This window comes from Salvia splendens, chromosome 11, assembly GCF_004379255.2.
Source record: "Salvia splendens isolate huo1 chromosome 11, SspV2, whole genome shotgun sequence".
Taxonomy (NCBI): Eukaryota; Viridiplantae; Streptophyta; class Magnoliopsida; order Lamiales; family Lamiaceae; genus Salvia; species Salvia splendens.
In genome coordinates this window covers 3,187,893-3,211,502 of record NC_056042.1, presented here as the reverse complement: position 1 = coordinate 3,211,502, position 23,610 = coordinate 3,187,893, and the positions used below count along the sequence as shown (strand labels likewise).

At 40.0% G+C, this 23,610-nt stretch overlaps 3 protein-coding genes across 5 annotated transcripts; 1 reads left to right on the top strand and 2 right to left on the bottom strand.

Moving 5' to 3' along the window:
* The first annotated feature begins 1,151 nt into the window (after positions 1–1,151).
* LOC121756157 (chloroplastic lipocalin) lies at positions 1,152–4,058 on the top strand. 3 transcript variants are annotated; one of them, XM_042151627.1, is made up of 5 exons: positions 1,152–1,380; positions 2,214–2,280; positions 2,752–2,982; positions 3,228–3,518; positions 3,692–4,058. In XM_042151627.1, the coding sequence occupies exons 1-5, from the start codon at positions 1,307–1,309 to the stop codon at positions 3,968–3,970; spliced, it is 942 nt and encodes a 313-aa protein (XP_042007561.1). In that variant the 5' UTR covers positions 1,152–1,306; the 3' UTR covers positions 3,971–4,058. The 3 variants fall into 3 exon arrangements, with proteins under 3 accessions (XP_042007561.1, XP_042007562.1, XP_042007560.1); XM_042151628.1 differs by having other exon boundaries at positions 2,157–2,280; XM_042151626.1 differs by having other exon boundaries at positions 1,153–1,380; positions 2,160–2,280.
* Positions 4,059–7,455: 3,397 nt separating this feature from the next.
* On the bottom strand, positions 7,456–8,246 carry LOC121754134 (protein LHCP TRANSLOCATION DEFECT-like). Its single transcript, XM_042149479.1, has 2 exons — positions 7,900–8,246; positions 7,456–7,829 (listed from the first exon to the last, which is right to left on the bottom strand). Exons 1-2 carry the CDS (start codon positions 8,173–8,175, stop codon positions 7,572–7,574), a joined length of 534 nt encoding a protein of 177 aa, XP_042005413.1. The 5' UTR covers positions 8,176–8,246; the 3' UTR covers positions 7,456–7,571.
* Positions 8,247–16,808: 8,562 nt separating this feature from the next.
* On the bottom strand, positions 16,809–23,151 carry LOC121754248 (probable serine/threonine-protein kinase PBL23). The gene is made up of 5 exons (XM_042149623.1): positions 22,881–23,151; positions 22,592–22,773; positions 17,753–17,942; positions 17,271–17,662; positions 16,809–17,169 (listed from the first exon to the last, which is right to left on the bottom strand). Exons 1-5 carry the CDS (start codon positions 22,978–22,980, stop codon positions 16,981–16,983), a joined length of 1,053 nt encoding a protein of 350 aa, XP_042005557.1. The 5' UTR covers positions 22,981–23,151; the 3' UTR covers positions 16,809–16,980.
* Between the last annotated feature and the right edge of the window lie 459 nt (positions 23,152–23,610).

The following is a 23,610-nucleotide window of genomic DNA, read 5'->3' as shown; positions in this document are numbered from 1 at the left end:
TACGATGCAAGGGTATCATTATTAGATTCTCAATTTAGTCTGGGTTCAATTAATCTTTGATTAAATTGAATAAGCTGAGACTTTGATTAATCTGAAATTCAATTGAATAATTAGATGTTTATGAACGAATAACCAGAAATAAATTTTAGGTATTTATGATGATAAACAATTTTATAACATATGGTCAAGCGTTGATCAGTTTCATCCTTTTCTTCAATTGATCGATTGAAATCATTGAATCCTTATTTTCTTGTTACAGTTAACTGATTCAATCATGATTCCCCCAATTGATCAAGAGAAAACAAACTACTACCCCCGTCCCTGAAAATTTGTCCCATTTTTTCATTTTCGTCAATCCCTCAAAATTTGTCTCATTTCACTTTTTACCATTTTTTGTAGTGGACCTCATATTTTACTAACTCATTCCTACTCACATTTTATTATAAAACTAATATATAAAAGTAGGGCCCACAATCCACTAACTTTTTCAACTTACTTTCCATTACATTTCTTAAAACACGTGTCGGGTCACAGTGGGACAAATTTTTGGGGACGGAGGTAGTAGTATTATTAGCAGGGGCGTAGCTAGCCTATGTCTAGATGGGGCAATTGCCCCTCCTCACCCCACTCATCCTTCTATATTTTGGTACAAATTTCTAAATATATATCAACTTCTTCACTAAATGCCCCTTTATTAAAATTCATAAAATTACCCTGGATATAATTTTGCTAGCAGTGGCATGATTTTATTAGTGTTATTTTTTAAAATTTGTATAGACTTTCACTAGTTATTAACTTTTAAGTTTAGTAACATTAAAGAAAACGGGGATAAAAAATATAGTAAATGAAATTCTTGACAAAAAGAATATGAAAGGCGTAGAGCAATCATGTGAGAAAAGCGTCCATTTCCCCGAATTGGATTTTGTAGAAAAGCAGGAATATGTGGTTATATAAATTCGGAAATTTAACTGGAGCAAAAAAAAACGTTACATGTTTTTTGGCATAATAGTTATAGTAATTTTTAGAAGAATCAGTTATTAAATGTGTTTGTACAGTTAAAGTTAACAATATATTGACCCATAATAAAGAGCCGACACCACGATTGTGATTGTGTTTGTGTGTGGCTCTAATTTAATGATGTAATGTGGCTATAATTCTGGGGAAAAAAAAACAAACGGCTTAACCCACTGCGATCAACTGATCTTCACAATATCCCCACATGAAATTGACTTCACCAAGTTTAATTTCTGCTATTAATTTCAAAGAAATAAGAATTCATAGTTTTTTGTCGTGAGCTAAGCTGAAAATGGCGTACCAATGCAGCAATCTGGTAGCAGCTGCACAATCGCGGCCTCTAACTCGTAATCCTCGCTTGCCCAGGTTTCATTTCTCACCTCTCCTTTTCATATCTACTTTATTTTGCACAACTAATCTGCCTTTCGGAATTTCACTCTCATTATTAAACTAGCAGAGTCGATTTGGATGTTTTCCCTAACAATTTTAAGCTGATAATCTCGATTGCTGGACCTTTCGATTGACTAGAGCTAACCTAAATTAAGTTCAATTGTTCTTTGATTAAATAAACACGTAATTTCAAAAATGCTGATCTAAGGGGTTGAATTACACATGTGAGAATTGCGATTGGAATACGTTTTTTAATGTTTGGAATGATTTGAGGAGGTGTGATTCTGAGCCTTCTCATGAACCTATATTTATAGCTATGAAATTACAGAATCCAGGAAATTCTACCTTCAAACACTCCTTGATGCAATGGACACAAGCACATTGTTAACAAAACTTCCAAATGCACCACGAATAATGACTGCTTGTCACTGATGCATTAACTGTTTACATCTTCACGATTGTGCGAAAACTGTTGGAGGTCAAACTGGTGGCATGTTTACATTCACCTTATAAAATTTTCTACTATCTAGATTATGTGCATAGACAGAAGATGGTTCTATGCATTCACTTTAACTAATTCACTTTAGTATACTTACACAGTAGTATGTCGTCAAGAAAATATGAAAATAAGTGAAAGTGAATGTATAGCACTAGCTTCTGGATATGTACAGATGGTTGAAGATCTGATAACATGAGTCACATGACTGTATACCATGTCATGAAGAGCTAAATCCTCTCTATATTTGAACTAGTAGAATTGCAAACAGAGACATGTCAGATTGCTGTATTGATCAACCTACATCTGTTAGATTCGGAGTCCAGACAGCAATATCAGGTCTTGTGGCATCAGTTGTATTGTTATCTCAGACGGACATGGTTAGTGCTTTATTTTCTATTTCAGTGCTTTATTGGCGTGCCATGTCTATACTTCGACATATGAAGGAAACATGTGTCATTTTATTTGTTTAGTAGTTATCTCTCTAACAAAGGCCTGCTTTACATGGTATTATAGTGATTGTGGAAGGAAATAGTCAAACCTATTCCTTATGCTTTAGGCTGAACGTTTTGGATTTCTTCCGTCATGCTTTTTGAAAGCTTCTCGATTTACAAGAGAAAGTAGCAATCTTTCTCTTAGTTCTACTGTGTTCTTGTGGTATTTATGTTCTAGGATCTAAGACGCATCTTGTCTTATTGATATGTACTAAGTTTCTTTTCACAAGGAAATGACTCCTCTACATTATATTTTGTCGCAATTGATATATCTATGTCATGTATTCCAATTAATAGAGAAACATGTCATCTGAGCTCTATCTATTTACGTTAATAAATTTTTTTCCTAATCGACAGGCCACAGCAGCAAATATTTCTCCAAGTAATATATCCCAGCTAGCAAGTGTTGCAGACAACAAGCTGGTTCTTCCTTTCGAGACTGATGAGCAAAATGGAGTGATGATGTCGATGAGAGGAATGTCTGTGAAGAACTTTGATCCGGCCAGATATGCTGGGAGATGGTTTGAAGTAGCTTCCCTTAAACGTGGGTTTGCCGGGTCAGGTCAAGAAGATTGCCACTGTACTCAGGTGAAACAGAAAAGTTTGCAAAATAAATAAAATGGCAAAGTGCCCATGGGCAGTCTATGATCCACGACGTTATTATGACAAACTTGGTGATGAAGATAAAATATGGACATGAGTGCCTTACATTAAGAAATTAATGAAGAATTATGTGGGGTGAAAAAAGAGGGAACTTTGTGTGTCCATATTAAGTTTTTTTAGTTATATTGTTTTCCTGATTTTTGTATTATTTCATTGTGACTTAATTTCAGGGCGTTTATACATATGACATGGACGCACCTGCAATTCAGGTCGATACATTTTGTGTTCACGGAGGGCCTGATGGTTATATTACAGGCATAAGGGGAAAGGTTCAATGCCTTTCTGAAGAAGATAAGGATAAGACTCAGACGGATCCTGAGAACACAGAGATGATCAAGCAGAAGTGTTACCTCCGTTTCCCTACTTTACCGTTCATCCCCAAGGAACCCTATGATGTAATAGACACTGATTATGACAACTATGCCCTTGTTTCTGGAGCTAAGGACAAAAGTTTTATACAGGTGAGCTCGTACGTGCTTTATGTCTTTACAAGTTCTTTGTTAATGTCTACTTTGTTTTTATATGCAATGCGTACTTGGCATCCTTTGATCTAGATGTTGCTAGCTTCTAGTGTTCATGGTTCGCGATTCTAGGTTTCTGGTAACCGATTTCATGGTTTGTGTTACATGTTCAGATATACTCGAGGACGCCTAACCCGGGATCAGCATTCATAGAAAAGTACAAATCTTCACTGGCAGAGTTGGGTTACGATCCTGACAAAATCAAAGATACCCCACAAGACTGTGAGACTATGTCGAATAGCCAGCTTGCAGCGATGATGTCCTTGTCCGGGATGCAACGAGCTCTCACCAACCAGTTCCCTGATCTTCAGCTAGATAAGCCTCTTGCTCTTGATCCGTTCACCAGCGTCACCGACACTCTCAAGAAGCTCCTCGAGCTTTATTTCAAGTAGAGACATTCTATGTAAATCCATCTCCAAATGACACCTGACCCTTTGTATAATACAGAATTGAGCAAACTCTGTCTGAATTTCCCGTTCATTGCCGGTGTTCGGTTATTCAAGACCACTCGTCTCAATTTCCCGCTCATTGGGCGATTATTCAAGATCACTCAAGATTGAACTGACTCGAGATTTACTAACGCATTATGAAACTAAGCTGCATCGAGTCCATCCAATCTAAGATTCTAAACAAGTTCATCATCTAAGGAGGTGAATGCTCGTAATACAAAACTAATTATACGTGACATTGCATCAACATCAAGTCGAGTAATCGAGCCCAGCACCAGCAGCATATCACAAAATTAAGTCTCGTATTTAATCCATCAAATCGAACCCTAACTCGAAAAACAATACACATCAATGCGGGGAAAATCGGGTTTATGGGGCACTTTACACTAAAGATTACGTAAATGTACCCATTTTGTTATCTATTCCAAAAATGGGAAAAACGCCAACCACATTGGCGTTTCTATTAGTAAAAACGCCAACCTCATTGGCGTTTATCTTCGCGTCGTATTGGAGGTGTATTTTCGCCAAATACAGCGGCGGGAAAAAACGCCAATGAAGTTGGCGTGTTTTAAGGTAAAACGCCAATGTAGTTGGCGTGTTTAATTAATAAAAACGCCACTGAGGTTGGCGTGTTATGCTTAAAAACGCCAATTTGAGCGGCGTGTTTCTGTTGAACCATATCCTTATCAGATCTCCCCCAACATCGCGACCCTAAACACTTTCCCTCCCCAAAACGCGAAAACCCTTCCCAAACGCATAAAAACCTTTCGCTCGGGTCGACCCGGTGGTGGATTTAAGCGTGGATATTTTGAATTTGGCTAATTCTTTCAACCATTAGTCCTTCTAATCGGTTAGTATATCAAATTTTAGACTCATTCTTCTAAACATTAGTCTTCCAATATTTGATTGATTGTTGTGATAATATATATTGTAGTGTAATTAATATAATAGTTTGACCAATTATTATGGGTACACTAATATTTTGATGGATTATTATGATAGTATATATTTTAATGGAAATATTTTGACCAATTGTTATGCTATTATATGTTATAGTATATTTTATGGATTGTTATGATAATACATATTGTAGTGTATTTAATAGAATTATTTTGTCAATTTTTTGGCTGACTCTACATAATGATGAATGTAAAAATAATACATATTTATTTGTGTTTTACATTATTGCAGATAGTATGACGTGGTGTGTCAATTTATATTGGGGTGGAAAGATAATTCCCGGAGCAGTTATTTCGTATGATCCTCCTTTTGCTAAAGGATTCATTATGTTGGATGAAACAATTTCGTACGATGACCTTGTGGAAAAAATTTGTGAAAGGATGGGGATAAGCATATATGAAAACAATATTCAAATAATATGGAAACGTACTATATGCTTTGGATCCGGAGTCACGTTTATAGGTGTTCAACTAGAAGAAGTATGCATGCAACTAATGTTTAGTGAGAGTATGGTTATTGGAGGTGTAATTGAATTATATGTTGAGTATTCGGCAATTACTCAACATCATAGTCATCATGTCATAAGTTATGATGCTGGTACGTCAACGAGAGCCCAAGAACCATATTTTGCTGCAACACAAGATTTTGATGTTGGTACGTCTACGAGAGCCGAAGAACCATATTTAGCTGCAACACAAGATTTTGAAGCTGGAGGCGTGCATTTAGGGGATCGTGACAATTGTGATGTGGTGGAGGACATAATAGGTCCTGATAAAGCCGACTTTCTTGATCCACAATCACCTTATAATTCTGAAGATTCCGACACGGTTAGTACAGACTCAGATGGTGATCCGTCGGATGATGAACAATTTGTTGCTTCAAGACCATCCATTCCACTTGGAGAAACAGCAGTTGGAGAAACATCAGTTGGTGGAAGGGCAGTTGGAGAAAGAGTAGTTCCACAGTTCCCACAGCCTGGAATCAACTACTTTCGCACCTTACCAGGTCCATATGATAGTTTTGATCCCAAAAACTTTGAGCGTGATGATCCCAGTGTGCATTATTGGAGTGAAAAGGATCCTACCAATGTCGGTTTGCATACTAAATTTAGAACGAAGTTGGAATTGAAGGCAGTTGTGACTCATTGGCATTTGGAAAAAATCCGACAATATACAGTTGTTGAAAGTAAAGGAAAGAGATGGCATGCAGTTTGTAAGTGGCCACAGGGAAATCCGAAAGATACGTCCTTACCTAAATGTTTGTGGGAGTGCCGAGCAACACTGAGGAAGCATGATGAACACTGGCAAATTAGAGTGTTCAGCACTGCTCATACTTGCATGGGGGATCGTAACTATAATGGCCACGCTAATCTTTCGTCGGGTATGATAGCGTTGAGTGTTCGCCATCAGATAGAAAACGATCCTTGCTACAAGGTAAAAGCAATTGTGGCGGATATTGAAAATAGATTTCATGTCAAAGTTAGTTACAAGAAAGCATGGCATGTTAGAAAGAATGTTTTGCAGAATCACAAAGGTATCATGGTCAAAAGACTTGTTTGGAAAATTGGTATTGCTACCAAGAAGCGCAAGTTTAAGATCAGACGTCGTTTACTTCGAAACGTCAACAACGAGGCTTTGCAGTACCTTGATGCCGTGGAGTTAGAAAAATGGAATCTGGCGTATGACAAACACAAAAGATGGGGTGAGGTTTCCACTAATATGGTGGAATCTTACAACAATGTGTTGAGAGGCGCAAGACAACTCCCAATTAAAGCTTGCATTGATATGATATTCTGGAGGACAATAGAATGGTTCAATGACCGGTCAATTGCATCAACACAGTGTGCCACACCACTTACCCCGTGGGCGCATGAAAAGGTGTGCAAAAATGATGCAAAAGGTCAATTGCATAATGTGAGAGCACCCAACACAATTGCAGGGCACCCAACCCTAGCTATCCACCAATTACTATAATTATGTAAAAGGTAAGCATACTAACCGAATAAAATAGATGAATTTGGGGGAGAATAGCACCGATTGATGAATGTAGGCCGAAATCACGGAGAGAAGGCGCGCAGCTGGAGAAATCGCGAAGGCTGTGTGTTGTGAGGTTTTCGCGATTTGGGGGAGGAACGCCTGGTATATCAGTCTGATTAAACACGCCACTCAGAATGGCGTTTTTCATATTAAGTAAATACGCCACTCCGGTTGGCGTCTTTTACAAAACGTCAATATGTTCGGCGTTTCAACAAAGAAAACACGCCATTTACAAATGCGTTTTTTTATTTATACACGCCAACCAAGTTGGCGTGTTTAATCGTAATTACAATCCGAGAGCATACACCCAAAATACGGCACAAGTATAAAACGCCATCATCGTTGGCGTATTTACCTTAAAACACGCCAATGACGTTGGCGTATTTACTAATAAAAACGACAATGTGGTTGGCGTTTTTCCCATTTGTGGAATAGATAACAAAATGGGTACATTTACGTAATATTTAGTGTCAACTCCCCCATAAACCCGATTTTCCCCATCAATGCGTAGATAATAAGCGTAAAGATACAAATAAGAGGAAGAAGAATTATGCTTTCTGAACAGAAAAGCCAAGAATGAAATCCCTAATTTCGTCGGAGGCCGCCCGATCCAAGGCGGTGCGGCCGTCGGCATCCTTGACGGTGCAGTCAGCTCCGGCTCTCAGCAACTCCTCGATTTTAGGCTTGTCGCCTTCGGATGAGGCCATGAGCAGCAAAATGTCGACGGGGTGGATCTTCTGCTGCAGAAGAGCCTCCATCTTATCATAAGTCCCCTCCACCGCCAGCATCCCCATGTAATTGAAGTACTGCAAATCAATCTCAATCAATCTCACAAAATTGGAGTAACCAGAGAGACAGAGAGAGAGAGAGAAGAACCTGTTCGACGTCGTCGCGGTCGAAGTCGTCGCGAGCCTGGCTGCCGTAGATGCCGGCGCCTTCAGCGTCGACGCCGTTTTTGCCGAACCTGAACCAGCAAGTGGTTCGGGAACCGCAGGTGGGGCCCAATCTGGTTCGGTTGCACCATCCAATGCTTCGTGCGGAGCCAGCTAGGAAGTGGCGCCTCAGCTGCGGAGTGATGGAAGCAGGTGGAGGTGATGAATTATTGAGGGAGAATTTTGGTTGGAGAGTGGAAGGAAATGATGATGATGCCATTTGCTTTTTTTTGCGCTCTTGATTTTGAGATTTTTCAGTTACTAGTAGGTAGTATCCTCCTACAAACCTTATCGCTTCTTAATATTAGCAAAATTTCCTTCTATATTAAGCTATTTATAATTTTGAAGCAACTATACTCAACAAATCAGAGTGGCGCAACGGAACGTGGTGGCCCATGTTAGGATTGTTGACTGCAATATTAGTTTGATATTGTCCGCTTTGGGTCAAGCCCGCACGGATTTGTTTTTGGGTCACTCCCAAAAGGCCTCAAACTAATTGGGGTTGAACAGGAATTATATACACCTTCCAATTTCCCTCACTCATCCGATGTGGGATGGGTTTGTACCCTAACAAACCTCCCCTCAAACCGAGACCACATCGGGAACGCAGTCGACACAAACATGGGTTGTTCCAACCCTGGCCCCTGGGTCATCCTGGGCCAGACTCTAACTCGAGTCCTTCAGGGCCCGACCCTAACCGGGGCTCATCCAGGCACAACCCATAGCCACCTGGGCTTTGATACCACTTGTTAGGATCGTTGACTGAAACATTAGTTTGATATTGTCCGCTTTGGGTCAAGCCCGCACGGATTTGTTTTTGGGTCACTCCCAAAAGGCCTCAAACTAATTGGGGTTGGACAGGAATTATATACACCTTCCAATTTCCCTCACTCATCCGATGTGGGATGGGTTTGTACCCCAACAGCCCATAACCCACAGGTCCAGGATTGAAACTTGGCTCTAATAGAGTATCTTTTTTTCGCAATAGGTCCATGTCACTTTTTTTTTATTTTCGCAAGATGTCACTTTTTTTCGCAACAGGTCCATGTCACTTTTTTTTTATTACTAGTTTCTTCCATGTCACTTTTTTTTAGCTTCCATGTCACTTTTTTTTTTCGAAACAGTCCCAGGATCGAAACCTGCCTCTGATAGTGTAGCTTCCATGTCACTTTTTTTTTATTACTAGTTTGTGTGAAAATAGAGTATCTTCTATGTCGCTTCTTTTATTTATAACCTTTTGCATCACCTTTTTTTTATATAGCATTAATGAATTTTTGGTATTTAATGTGAATCATTATGCAAATGCCATTATCATTATAATGTAAATATAGAAAAATTATTGTATCACGGGACCAACAAAGCCTCTCAACACTGGACTCAAAGTTTCAAATGCCAATGTAGAAATATCAGACTATTATCATGGATGAAGATAATATAAAGAGATGACTATGAGTAATAAAATAAGTATCAAGTTGTAGCAATCTTTCTAAATGGTTCATATGTACTATAGAATATATCCAACATAAATTTTCTAAATGGTTCATATGTACTATAGAATATATCCAACATAAATATTTAACCCATACTATTTTATAATACTATAAAAAGGACATTTAGAATATATCCAACATAAATATTTAACCTATACTATTTTATAATACTATAAAAAAGACATTTATCATATTCCTCCAGTCCTATGGATACAAAGAATTTGAAAATGGGAGAGAAATTGAAAAACAAATTTAAAATATTGGTAGTTGAGAATAAAATCCATCTTATTATTGAAAGAAGCTTCGCAAAATGGAAGTGAAATGTTTTCACAGAAACATATAAAAATGACAGAAATAAACTATTTTTTTGGAACCGATGGAGTATTGAATAGTTTCATTTACACATGCCACACGGCGGTTCAAGGGACGGTCTGCAGCTTGGCCTCATGCTCCGCAGCACCGGCTTCTCATTTCTGGTCTTATATAAATGTTGTGCAGACGTAGAAGGAAAAAACCATTATATACATATATGCTCCGCAACCTGCTTTTAATTTTCTTCTTTTATTTTCACTTTCTCTCATTATTAATTTTCAATTCATTTTTCTTGTTTTTCTAGTTGCTGGCTCTAAACTTTAGGCCATCAACATCCATGTCTCAATATCGTCTCTTAACTGTCGCATCCTTTTACTATTCATGGGTCTCACTGCACTTTTTTACCTCATTTCTTAACTAAGAGACAACACTTGTATCCCTCCGTCTGTTAACTATCTCATCCCTTAACTATTCATTCAATTTCATTTTTTATTTTTATTTCCAACAAATTCAATTAATAAAAACACACTTCATTAAATAAAACATTGTACATGCCCCCCACCAGTCGACAAATGCGTTCAAGTGTAGCCGCCGCCCTCGCCGCGGAGTTTCCTTCACCGGACATTTTTGCAGAATTTGGAGAGGAAAGAGAGATGATATAGTGTTTGTGCGGAAAAAATGGTGGGGGAATTGTGCGTGTGTGTAGTGTTATTTATAGTCTTATAGATGAATGTGGGAAAAAATTTTAAAAAATACGATAAAAAATAACGGCTGAAAAAAATGGTCGCTTTTTTTTAAAAAAATATTTAAAAATAGCCTAAATCGATGCCCACTCGGACAGCCGGCGAGTGGGCGTCACGCACCAACCGCTGCTCGCCGCGTGGCCGACGCGCGTGGTGAGACAGCCCGCGTCCCGCCCCTTCCCCACGAGCTACGCGACGAGATGGAGAGGCTGCAGCGGCGTCTCGCTCCGGTCTCGTCCCGGCGGGACGAGACCGAGCCCGCAGTGAGACGCCGCTGGGGATGCTCTTATGTCCACTCCACTTTATTTTCAATTAAATTGATAGACCCTATAACCTATGGATATAATATCAACAATAATATGAAGTATAGTACTAGATTGAACTGGCGGGACGAGACCGAGCCCGCAGTGAGACGCCGTTGGGGATGCTCTTATGTCCACTCCACTTTATTTTCAATTAAATTGATAGACCCTATAACCTATGGATATAATATCAACAATAATATGAAGTACTAGTACTAGATTGAACTATGACTAGGAGAGATCTATGTAGTAGCTAGTAGCCTAGTACCCACCTATTGTCTTTCTTAAAATGCTCGTTGTATTCTTAGGTTAAATATTAATCAAAGGCCTAGATTACTATAGCAGTAACGGAAAGATCATTTAGTATTGATAATACTCCACAATATAAATGTCGAAAATATTGAGATTGTAACGAATATGCTCAAAAGTATTAATATTATCAATTATGTGAACGATTTATTGAGATTGTAATAAAAATGTCACACTAACATAGTATTCTTATTCAAATTTACTATTTTTTGTACCTGTATTCTTAAAAATTATCATTTCATTTAAAATGTCATGTAAAGGTTTCATCATTTGAATTTGTGATTTAGGGCTCGTTCGATTCTATGGAAAAGGCTGGAAAATGACATATTCATGTTTTTCCCTGTGTTTGGTTTGTATTTTGATTTTAGCTAAGACCCCGGGATAACTCATAAAACCATCCGAAATTTTTTTAAGTTTGTATCTTATTTTTTGGGCTAACTCTATCACAAGCATGACTCGCAATAGTAAAATTGCTTCGCAGAGGTTTGACAAGGTTTGCCATTTTCACCACGAAAATTCTAGCTTTAGCATCTCCAATTGCGGACGTCCGGTCGGACATCCGCGACGGGCGACCGGGACGTCCGCCATTGTAACGAAGCAACTAGGATACGGACGTCCCGTAAGGACGTCTGATGTCCTCGGACGTCCGCGCGACGGGCGGGCGAACGTCCGCCATTGTGGCGTGGGTCGGACGTCCGGTATTAAATTTTTTTTTTAACTCTATATATACGACTCGTTGAACTTCATTTCATTCGCACCACTTGTGTTAACAAGTTTCTCTCTCTACACAGCGAATGTGAATATGGGGGTACCTCATGGAGAGGTCGAGCGGATGCGTGCATTTGCCGACATGCGGCAAACAGATGCCCATGTTCGACTTCAACACGATATTATCGAAGAGGTTTGGACGCGGAGGGGTTGACGTTGATGTGATTAATTTTTTTTGTTTTATTACTATGTAATTTTTTTTTCGAATCATGTATATTTTTTTTAATGAAGTTGTTAATTTTTCCCGTTCGTATTCGTGTTGAAATTTTATTTCCGTAAACGTAAATTGCTTTATTTGTGAATTTGTGATTTTTTTTATTGCGGGAAGTCCTAGTGGGAAGGGCGATGGGAAGGGCGGATTATGCAAGGGAAGTCCTAGTGACGTGGTAGTTGGATGGGAAGTCCTAGTGACGTGGCAGGAGGTGTTTTTGGGAAGTCCTAGTGAATGTCCGAGTGGGACATCCGTGCATTGGAGATGCTCTTACAATCAAACACACACAAACGAGATAGTTATCTCTATCCCAATTTTAATAAGAAGGGAGTTTTCACTAATGTATACACCATCGTAGTTTGATCCTTGTTTGGTATCAATGTATAATCGATAACTCAAGTTTTTTGTATATTCAATTTTATATACTACTACAATATTTATCTACAACAGAATATATCCAAAATGACACCACTTCAAAAAAAGCCCAACAAGATTTTCATTTCCATCACATTTGCATTGTAGGGACACAATTAAATGTCAACTTAATTAGTACCTTTATTCACAAATTAATCTTCTCCCATTGCCGGCCTCTACCTGTGACCAGATTAATAAACTGAATAAAAATCATAGCTGTATTGAGGCAATATAGGAAATATTTTAGGTCATTTATCACATTCCCATTATCAAAAGACCCCTCAAAAATTACTAAAATATTGAGTTCACATGATGAAGCAAACAACATTCAAGTCAACCAAAACAGAAACAGTATCTACACACACCATTCTTCCTAAGGCCATCCACAATAGGAATAGCCCAGCAATAGCCCAGCCATAGCCCAGCCACTGCCACATCATCAGCACTAAAAATCCTCCTGCCACATCATAAATAGCTCAGCCATAGCCTAGCCACATCATAAATAGCCCAGCCACATCAATAGTCATATCACTAATAACAATTATATAAAATGACATAATTAACAATCACATAGTATACGAAATTTAATTTACGAGACATATACGGGAAAAGTTTAATAATACTATTAAAATTTGAAAAAGTACAATAATTTAAAAAAGTACATTAATTTAAAAAAAAAATACATTAATAAAAAAGAGTGACAATTCACTCCTCGTCTCCGTCGTCGTCGCCTCCGTCGCCACCATCGCCGCCGCCACCATCGCCACAAGTGGTGCGAATGAAAATGACGAGCAAAGCGCGTATATATAGTGTTTCGGAAAAAAAAAAAAATTAATTTTCGCGCTGGGCGGTGCGCTGGGCGATCCGGGAGCTGCAATAGCGCCGAAAGGACCGCCCAGCCGACCGCCCAGCGCTGCGCGGTTTCTCTCTCCAGTCAGCGGCTGGGCGGCTGCAATAGACCGCCCAGCGAACCGCCCAGCGCCGGCGCTCGGCTGGGCGGTCGCTGGGCAGTTATTGTGGATGGTTTCAAGAAAAAAATCACAAAAAAATTCAAAAAAATAAATAATGTCCAATCGTTGTTTACACCTACTTCATTCAAACTGGGGTTGCTAGGACCATCCATCAGCAACACATGATCTGTTTCACATAATTAATAGTAATAATCATCTACCAATACTAAATTCAACCACACTTAGAGCAAAAGCAAACAACATAAATAGATGCACATGAATCTAGTGACAACTCTTCCTAGTTCACTCTCCATAAAAAACCATTACCCTTTCTCAAAAACAAACCTACACATAGCTAACTAACATGCCTCACACTCCGACCGAGACGACGCCTTTGCCTCAGACGCTGACATTCCCTCCTAGGATAAAAGAGTTGGCGCAGATGTCGGCCCAGCCTCATCCAGTAGTGATAGGGACAAGAGGTACCGTTGGATCACTCATCATGCGGGAGATAGAGTACTTCAGCCTTCTCCAGTTAGGCCACAACAAGCCCCTGCACCAGCTAGGCAACCAGTTGTCAGGATCCAAGCGAGAGTCGGCTATTACCAGTGTTCCTGAGAAGAGCTCATACCGAGCATGTGTTCTATGGTGGAAGTAGCGGAAAGCAAACACGCGAAAACAGCTTCTTCCAGATTTGCTTACAGGAGTCTCAAAGCTGATGTTAAGAGGTCACAGTCGCAGTCGCAGTCGCAGACGCAGGGTTAGCTAGCCGAAGCTGTCGGATAGTTTAGAGAACCCGAGCTTCTTTAGGCGGTTTGTTATTGGTTTTTTCCATGTTTTTTCTGAATTTCCACAATTTATGTCAACAATTTCAACTAAACCAGGGGCCCTTCTGCTAGGTTTTTGTCTTACAGGAGTTCCGTCTAACGACATGTTATCAGCTGCGAGCATTGGGATGTAATGAGTTCTTCCAGTGCGATGATGCTTTGTCTTCCTTACTGGTTCGGGGCATTTACTATTTTTGGTGTTAACTGCAGCGCTGCTGCTTGCTTCATCTGTTGATGTTCTAGAGTTCAATTTTCTAGGAGCAACGTCACTGGCTGAAACGGAAACAGAAGTAGACGGGGAAGGCGCCTTAGATGCTGATTCTATTTCTCTAGACATCAGAGCACTGATTTTCCCGGTTGTACCTACTTTAACAGATCCACCTCCTCCCCTTATGGCTTCTAACGTCTGAACCATTGCGATAGTGTAAAGATTCAGTGGGGGATTTATTTCCGAATGAAGTTTCTTTGACTTTCTTTTATCAACGTTTTACAGACTCATCTGTTCCAGATCCCAAAAGGAGCATCATAAGAACACAAGTTCAAAAATCATGTAGCAAATGCAGCACCCTCGATGTTCATCATAACAAAGTTTAAAAAACTGATGTAGAAAAGGGAAATGCTCAATGCTCTTCGCATAGTAATGAACATAGATATCAACCAGACTCGTAACCAATAAATTAGGTTCAGTTTTATCCTTATTTTTGCTTCAAGTATAATCCTTGATAAGTTAGAACAGGAAGCATTTTCTCCATTTTCTTCTTATGGCTATGGGATGTTAAATACGACGTAATTGTTTCCGTTATCTTCTACTGCCATCTATTAAAATCATCTTAAATGCTAGCTATAGATAGAGAACTAGTACTAAATATAAAACCAAGGCTTGTACAATCCCATACCTCAATCCTCAAACACAGGACTTGTAAGACTCAAAACTGCAAAAATCCGACAAATTATAAACATGTTCGAAGAAATGGGCCTTGCACTTGTACGAGTTCCAAAACTTTATAAACAAGTAAGCGACTAAGGTCCCCACTAACCTAGGAAACATGAAATAATACCGCATCCACAGGAGATAAGAAGTAAGGCATCCACAATTTTGAGCCACGGCATGTCGTTTGAATGCTAAGCCTACCTCCCTAGATGCACCAAATCATGGTCAAATGCTAATTGCTAAAGCTGCCTCTCTAATACAACACACCATCCCTTTCAATATCCACATCCAATTCATCACAAACAACTCACAAACATCAAAACAATTATGGAGTTTCACTTTGTTTATCATTGTGTTTTGAGTTAATGTGAATAAGTGACTACTCGTAAGTACTCATAAAAGCCAACGTGATCTAATGAGTGCATTGAGTTAAATGAATTCAAAACAAAATAGTTTCATTCAAACACAAACACCTAAAACAGCTGAATCGTATTCACATTAATTGATTTCACCATACATTAGAGGTCTAGTCTAACCATTAAAATAGAGAAGGTACAACCCAACCACCACAAACCCCTCAATCCGCAAACAAATAGCTAATCTATGTATAAATTCTCTTATTTCTTAAAACCTACAAACATCAAAGATCGAAATAAAAAAGAACCGAAGCAGTAATAACAGCAAACCACTAGATTCGAGCGGAAGAATCATCAATTTTGCATCGACTAACTTGAATAGTTGAAGTTTACCTGCAAAATCTTGAATTTAAATCATCCGCTGAGGTTTGAAATTTAGTAGCCAAATCGAGAGAAGGGGGGTTCAAATCTGAAAAAAAATACCCTTTTATTTGAAGACCTCGATCAATGCCCTTCACTATTTCGTTTGAGTTTAACGGTTAGAAAATTATTGGGATTTCAATGGAGCAAAGTGCACGTTGATGCTGCTGCTATCCACGCTCTCCCACGCCACGTCTTTATGATTTTTGTTTTTATTTTTTATTCAGTTTTCCTCATAGACATATTCAAAAATTTGATTTAAACCAAAATTTAAATATATATCATAATTATAAACCTAATAAGTATAAATAATTCTGAAAAGATGTCACTCTTTTCTTTTTAATTTGTCTCGCAAAAGATGTCACATTTTCTTTTTTGAAAAAGTTTTCTCTCATATTAATATAAATATAATATTTTCTTTCTCGACTTAACATAAAAAACAATATTTCCTAAAATCTCGTTTCATTAATCAAGTGTGACATCTTTTATAGGACATGAGGTGTATAGTATTTGAACTTTTGTAAGTAGTAGACGTGTCTTGAAAAGGTAACAAATCATGTATTTCATAAGACGACCCAGAACAAAAAAAACGACGCCATATTTATGAGACAAAGAAAGTATCAATATTTCTCCCCGAATAGCAAAACGCTAACTAATGAAGTTAACTGGAAAAAAACACCCATACTATTGAATAAATTGAAGTGTACGGATATGATGTGTTAGATAGGAATATGTTAGTTTGTAGACCAACAAATTCCATGTTAGTACTATAATTAAGATATCAATGCTGCAAAATTTTGCGTTACATCATTTACATTCAACAATTCAACTCAACTGGTTCGGAATATAGAGTTGTATTTGCATGAGTAACCAACGATTGGGGTACAAAATTGAACGATCACTCGTATATGTTCGAGATGATTACTCTTGTTATATAAAAACAATTCAATTGAACCTTAATACAACTGATCATTCCCCCAAGTGATCACTGATTACTCTGCTGATAAAAATTCTAATGCTGTTACGACGTCCGAAATCAACGGCCGCGGTGGAGCATCTTCTTGAAGACACATCGCTGCAATCGCGAGAGCTTGGTACAATGACTTCTCTGGGTACTCCCCTTCCAACAACGGATCCGCCATCGTGTGGAATTTCTTCTTGTCTTTAAACAACGGTTGTGCCTGCATGCATGCAACAATATGAAGAGCAGCTCAGTTGATAAAACATTTTTTTTTCTTTCCTGCAATCAATAATACTGCATATGAGTCATGCATGCACGTACCCATTCGATCAAGTTCTGCTCTTGGCTAGGTCTATCATTGTCGATGACTCTCCGACCGGTGATCATCTCGAGAAACACGACCCCGAAACTGTAGACGTCAGACTTGGTGGTGAGTTGACCCGTGGCGGCATACTCAGGGGCGCAGTAGCCGTACGTCCCCATTACCCGGGTCGAAACCTGGGGTCTTCCTCCAACAGGGCCGATCTTGGCTAGCCCGAAATCCGAGAGTTTAGGGTTGAAGTTGGCGTCCAGGAGTATGTTGGAGGCCTTGAAGTCACGGTAGATGACCGGAGGGCTCGCGGTCTCGTGCAAGTACTCGAGCCCTCGTGCTGCGCCGTGAGCCACTTTCATCCGGACGTCCCAGCTGAGAGGCTTCTTCTCTGGGCTCAAATCTTGATGAGGTGAAATAAATTAGGTTAATTAATTGATTAATTAAAGAGGTTGGATTTATTAATTGTAAGGAGGAAGGGAAGGTGGTTTACTTAAGAGATGATCTTCTAATGAGCCGTGGAGCATGTACTCGTAAACAAGAATTCTTTGATCGCCTTCCGAGCAATATCCGACCAGATTTACGAGGTTTTGATGGTGAAGAAGACTCAGCATCATAACTTCTACTAGAAACTCTTTGTTGCCTTGGAATCCATTTCGGTCTAATTGCTTCACTGCCACTTCCTGTATATATAGGAGCAGGGTTTGATTTAAGCATGGGTAATAGAACCAACAAAGTTAGTTTATTACTCCTTTATTAGTTATTACAATGAAATGTCTCATTTTTTTTTGCATAAGTTTTAAGAAATGTGAGTTTAGAAAAATTAGTGGAATATGAGTGAGTCCCAATTACTTTTATAACGGATTGTATGTGGAATTTGTGACATACTTGCTTGTCATCTATAATTAAATAATTGAAACTCTTATTAGCGGACATTCGAAATGACAAAAGAGACTCACATTGTCAGACTAAAAGGAGGGTCACTTTAGATGCAAGGTTGCCTTAGCATAGTCAATTGTCATTCAATGTAGATAACTTACTATTCTCGTTTGAACCACTTTCTATATGTTTTGAACCTTTACCTGTATATAGTGGTGGGTCTAGAATATAATTAGATATGGAAAATCAAATCATTATAAATGAAATGTAATACTTTGATTGGGAAAAAATATACTCCCTTCGTGCTCAAAGAATATGCACTTTGAATTCGGCACAGATTTTAATATAAAATTAGTAAAGTAAGAGAGAGATAGAGAGAAAAAGTAATTAATGTATTGTTAGTGGAGAATGAGTCTCACGCCATTAGAAGGAAAAGACTTTCTAAAATTAGAAAGTGCATATTCTTGTGGGACGGACTAAAATGGAAATAGTGCATATTCTTATGGGACGAAGGGAGTAAGTTCCTCGATGAAGTGAGAAAACTTTGGAGTTTGGAAACTGGAGCTGGTGGTATGAGGAATCTTCAATTCAAACTTGGGAATGTTAAAAAAGGTTTGAAGAGCTGGAACAAAGAGGTTTTTGGGAACATTTTCGAACGGGTAAAAACTGCAGAGACAAGAGCAATTGAAGCCCAAAGTAAATTCGAGTCATCACCGTCTGCAGCAAATAGAGAGTTACATAATCGGAGAACAGCGGAGTATTTGCTATGCCTGCGGATGGAGGAAGATTATTGGAGACAAAAGGTCACCATTCGTTGGGTTGCCGAGGGAGAACGGAACACTAAGTTCTTCCAAGGATGGGTTAGACAAAAAAGGGTCAAATCGAAAATTCATGAAGTCCAGGTGAATGGTAGAAGTATCTCGAACAAGGAGCTAAGACAATCTGCAGTTAACTTCTATAAAGACTTACTCTCTTCAGACATCGATGCACTAGAGGAGCACAACTGAACCTCATTCAAGGAATCCCCAACGATCTTGACGATGAAATCTTGAGCAACACTCCGAATGCGGAGGAAGTAAAACAAGCAGTCTTCAATATCTCGGCTAATAGCGCATCAGGGCCAGATGGATTTTCATCACTATTCTTTCAAACGTGCTGGGAAATCGTTGGAGCTGAGGTAGTTGCAGCAGTAGGGGACTTCTTTGCAGGAGGTTTTATGCCGAGAAGCTTCACCTCAACCATGATTGTGCTGTTGCCAAAGAAGGAGAACCCGAGCACGTGGGCAGACTATCGGCCAATCAGCCTTTGTAACGTGACAAACAAGATCATCTCAAAGATACCTAACTTCCTTCCCCTCCTCACATCTCCCAACCAAAGTGGGTTCATCAAAGGAAGATTGTTGAGTGACAATGTCCTATTGGCGCAAGAAATTGTTAGAGACTTGCCACATTGCTCCCAAACACCGAACGTAGCTATCAAACTCGACATGGCCAAAGCATATGATCGAGTGCAATGGCCGTTCTTAATCAAAATTCTACGTAGCATGGGGTTCTCTGAAAGGTGGATTGGATTGGTTGAACGCTGCATTAACTCATGCTGGTTCTCGGTTTTGGTCAACGGAGCTCCGACTGGCTTCTTTAATTCTTCAAGAGGACTCAGACAGGGGGGACCCCCTCTCCCCATCACTCTTCATCCTGGCTGTGGAGTATCTGTCGAAGAGCTTGGATAAACTGATCATGGGGAAGAAAGACATGAGATATTTTACGTCAAGGAATGGACTGGAGGTTACTCATCTGGCTTATGCAGATGATGTCATTATTTTCACACAAGCGAAACAAGCCTTGCTCCAACAATTGGTGAATTGCCTGCAACACTATGCAGAAGTTTCGGGCCAGAAAATTAACATGGAAAAGAGTCAATTCTATGTGGATGAAAAACATGACATCTGGGCGCCGGTCATCGAAGCTGTGGAGGGGTTCCAACAGGGAGAATTCCCATTCAAATACCTCGGTGTTCCAATCTTTAAAGGAAGGAAAAAAACCGACAAGTTCATGTTCTTGAGGGACAAAATCTCAGTGAGAATCCACTCTTGGTCGCATAGGTGCCTATCATTCGGTGGAAGACTCGCCTTGATTAAAAGTACGCTTGGAGCTATCCCACTTCATGTGTTTCAGGTCCTGGAACCCACGAAGGGGGCAATGATGCAAATGGAAAGCTTGTTTGCTAAGTTCTTTTGGGGCTCATCACAGGAAAAAAGAGCTACACATTGGATCAGCTGGGAGCAAATATGCCACCCGTTTGATGAAGGTGGGCTGGGAATTCGAAGGTTGGAAGAAATGGCCGAGGCTTTTGGGATGAAACTGTGGGTTAGGTTCAGGGAACAAAATTCCCTTTGGGCCAAGTTCATGTTTCGCAAATACTGTCATAAAGCCGTTCCCTCGAAAGCCCCCTTTAATGGAAACCAGAGTATCATGTGGAAAAGAATGGCTAGAGCGGGGCAAAAGATCCACAAAGAGCTGTTATGGTCACTCAGAGATGGGGAGATCTTCTTTTGGAAGGATATTTGGTGGAGTAACCGGCCGATGAGTGTCTGGTGCAATCCGAGAATGAGCTTACGGCAGGAGCGAGTGAAAGACTACTGGGTCAATGGAGAGTGGAACTCATCGCTCTTATACAGAAATCTCGTACGGCTAGGCGTACCAAGATGGGTAGTCGAGGAGATTGAAAGGACGCCAATTGAAGAGGGGGGCAGGGATATCTTGCGATGGAGTCGCTCGGCTCACGGAGACTTCACCACAAGCTCAGCATGGGAGTTATGTAGACATCGCCATCCTCACACTCCGGCCTTTGACCTGATATGGAACAACTGCACCCTTCCGTCGATCTCTATCTTTGTATAGAGGTTGTTAGCCAACAGACTACCGATGGACACTAAGCTTCAATGGAGGAAAGTAAGTCTTGCATCTAAATGTCGATGCTGCAAGTCGCCTAGAGTGGAGTCGAGGGTGCACTTGTTCTTGCAAGGTGAAGTGGCAAGGGAAGTGTGGAGTAAAGCTGCGTTATGGTTCCCCAATTTACCGAAATGGAATGAAAGAGTTACTGACTTGGAGGCTAGAATCATATTCTGGCACCGTAGACTATGTCAAACAAAGAAACTTCACGCTAGTTCGGTCATCCCTTGCCTTATTCTTTGGTTCATCTGGTCTGACCGTAACAGCCACATTCATCGAGGAGTGACTATGACGGCAAACAATGTGTTCCATAGAACCAAGACCTACCTACAAAACTTGATCAAGACAGGCAAATTGGGAAGGGAAGAATGGAACGGCTGCGGCAATTTGGAGGAATTCAACACATCCGCCTGGATCGAAAGGCCACGCAAGCTCATCAAAACCATCAGGTGGATACCTCCGGATATGGACTGGATCAAGCTCAACACCAAGGGAGTGTGGAACCAACCGAATGCAGGGGCAGGTGGGCTTCTCCGAGACTCCAGCAGCAACATTGTCCGAGGCTTTATCAGAAAAGTGACTGCCTCATCGGTTCTTGAAGCAGAGCTGCAAGCCTTATTACTCGGTCTTGACTTGGCCAGAGGACGGGGTTCAAAGGTGTGGATTGAGTTGGATTCTATGGAAGTGATCTCCATGATTCAACACAACAAACCCGGGCCAGCTCATCTGCGGCACCACACCACACACATCCGAAACAAACTCAAGGTGGCCGACTTCAAGTACTCTCACTGTCACAAGGTCGGAAACAAGACAGTGGAATTTGCAGCAAAACAAGGGATCCTCGACAACGAGCAACAGGAATTCGACCATCATACAACCCCGACAATGATTAAGGCCTTGGCAAGAATGGACCAGCTTAACATGCCGAGCTTCTCCTTCCAAAGGCACTAGTTGGACGGTTGGAATTTGTGTGAATTTTGTGAATTTAGTTGCCTATGCAATGTGAGGCGAGAGGACTGGACAGGAAGTTCGAAAAGAATGGAAGAAGATTGGCCTAGGATGCAGTTTTGAATGTAACTTAGAAATGAGCATGATGAGGTCCGGGCCGGGTTGGATCGGACCGCATACTACTCTTGTAATGAATTTGTAGAGGGGCACCACTTTTGGGCGCGGCCTTGGCTTGTAGTTCTTTTGACATGAAGGGATGAGGAACCCACGAACCCTCCACCGCGAAGATGTTAAAAAAAAGTTTTAAACTGAAAATGTGTACTTCCTAAAAAAATTATGCAGGTTGGGACAATCATATCGGCCGAACTAAGTAAAAATTAGGCTATGGTGGTCATTTGAGGGGTGGCCGCCTCCTCCCGCCCCACCCTAAATCCGCCACTGCCTATAGATATGGTCAAATTCCATTTAATTTCATTTTGAATTCTATTATGAATGCAATAGTGTTTTTTTTACGTCCAATTCAATGCTTTAGTATTCACGATACAATAACGCACCTCATTTTTTCCTTGAACGTGGCCTTTGTAGACCCTTCCGAAGCCGCCTTCGCCCACCAAATTATCGGCATCGAAGTTGTTTGTGGCGACAGACAGGTCGTGGAAAGTGAAGATCTTGGCCGATATATTGTTCTTCCCAAGTTTCTCAATCTCTTCCGCTACATACTTTTGCCTTATGCTATCTGCAAATTTAATCCTCCATCAATTCTCTTCTAATGGGACAATGCCAAAATGTTGAATCTCCAATCCAATCAAGAAAATGCAATAAAAGGGAAAGCTAGAGAATTACCAGTTTTCAAGGATAGATTAGCAATGGGAGCAAGGGTTTTTGTGTCCTGGAATGGTTTTGTGTCCTTCGCTTGTGGCATGCAACAAGAAAAACAGATCATCCTTCTTTGTCACGATCTTCTCAACCCAACCATTTCAATTAAAATATATAAATACCCCTTTGTTTTCCTCGATGAACAATCAATTAATCAAAATTGGCATAATGAATCTCTTCATCCCTCGACAAACCAGCGCTCACTCTGGTCTCTCGAGAAGCTCAAGATGATTCAATGGCGTCGTTTAAGCTCTCTTATGCATGCCCTCGTAACCGCTTGTTTTCAACATATATTTTGACTCTCTCTCTATATGCTAAAATTAGCGTGCGGGTGTATGCATTCATGCATGGGTATTTTTCCCTATAATATAGTGATTTCAAGGGCAAGGAACGTTTCTTCCCTTGCTTCGTCCGTTCATTATTAAAGGTGCATGATGCACCCCGTGACAGAGCCATACATTTTACGTTTGAGGGACATTTCATACCTTGTTCAGTAAAATTCTCTTCAAATACAAACATAAGTTTAACTCAAAATCATAAAAAGGTCTTATTTTCATGAATTTATTGTCTCAAGACTCTAAATATATATACAAGGCCACAGTCTGTCAAACAAGCAGCGGCAAGCTATTCTCTAATAGCCCAAAATTATTAGGTTGAAAAATGACACATATATTTTGAATGTTGATCAAACAAATAT

Bases quoted from the DNA above. Each gene is read 5' to 3' on its own strand.
- LOC121754134 (XM_042149479.1), bottom strand. From the start codon at position 8,175: ATGGCATCATCATCATTTCCTTCCACTCTCCAACCAAAATTCTCCCTC. The intron at 7,830-7,899 runs GTTCTTCTCTCT...ATTGATTTGCAG, and splicing joins ACCGCGACGACGTCGAACAG to TACTTCAATTACATGGGGAT.
- LOC121756157 (XM_042151628.1), top strand. From the start codon at position 1,307: ATGGCGTACCAATGCAGCAATCTGGTAGCAGCTGCACAATCGCGGCCT. The intron at 1,381-2,156 runs GTTTCATTTCTC...TATTTGAACTAG, and splicing joins CGTAATCCTCGCTTGCCCAG to TAGAATTGCAAACAGAGACA. The intron at 3,519-3,691 runs GTGAGCTCGTAC...TTACATGTTCAG, and splicing joins AGGACAAAAGTTTTATACAG to ATATACTCGAGGACGCCTAA.
- LOC121754248 (XM_042149623.1), bottom strand. From the start codon at position 22,980: ATGATCTGTTTTTCTTGTTGCATGCCACAAGCGAAGGACACAAAACCA. The intron at 17,943-22,591 runs GTGCGTTATTGT...CTATATATACAG, and splicing joins ACGTTCAAGGAAAAAATGAG to GAAGTGGCAGTGAAGCAATT. The intron at 17,663-17,752 runs GTAAACCACCTT...CACCTCATCAAG, and splicing joins ATTAGAAGATCATCTCTTAA to ATTTGAGCCCAGAGAAGAAG.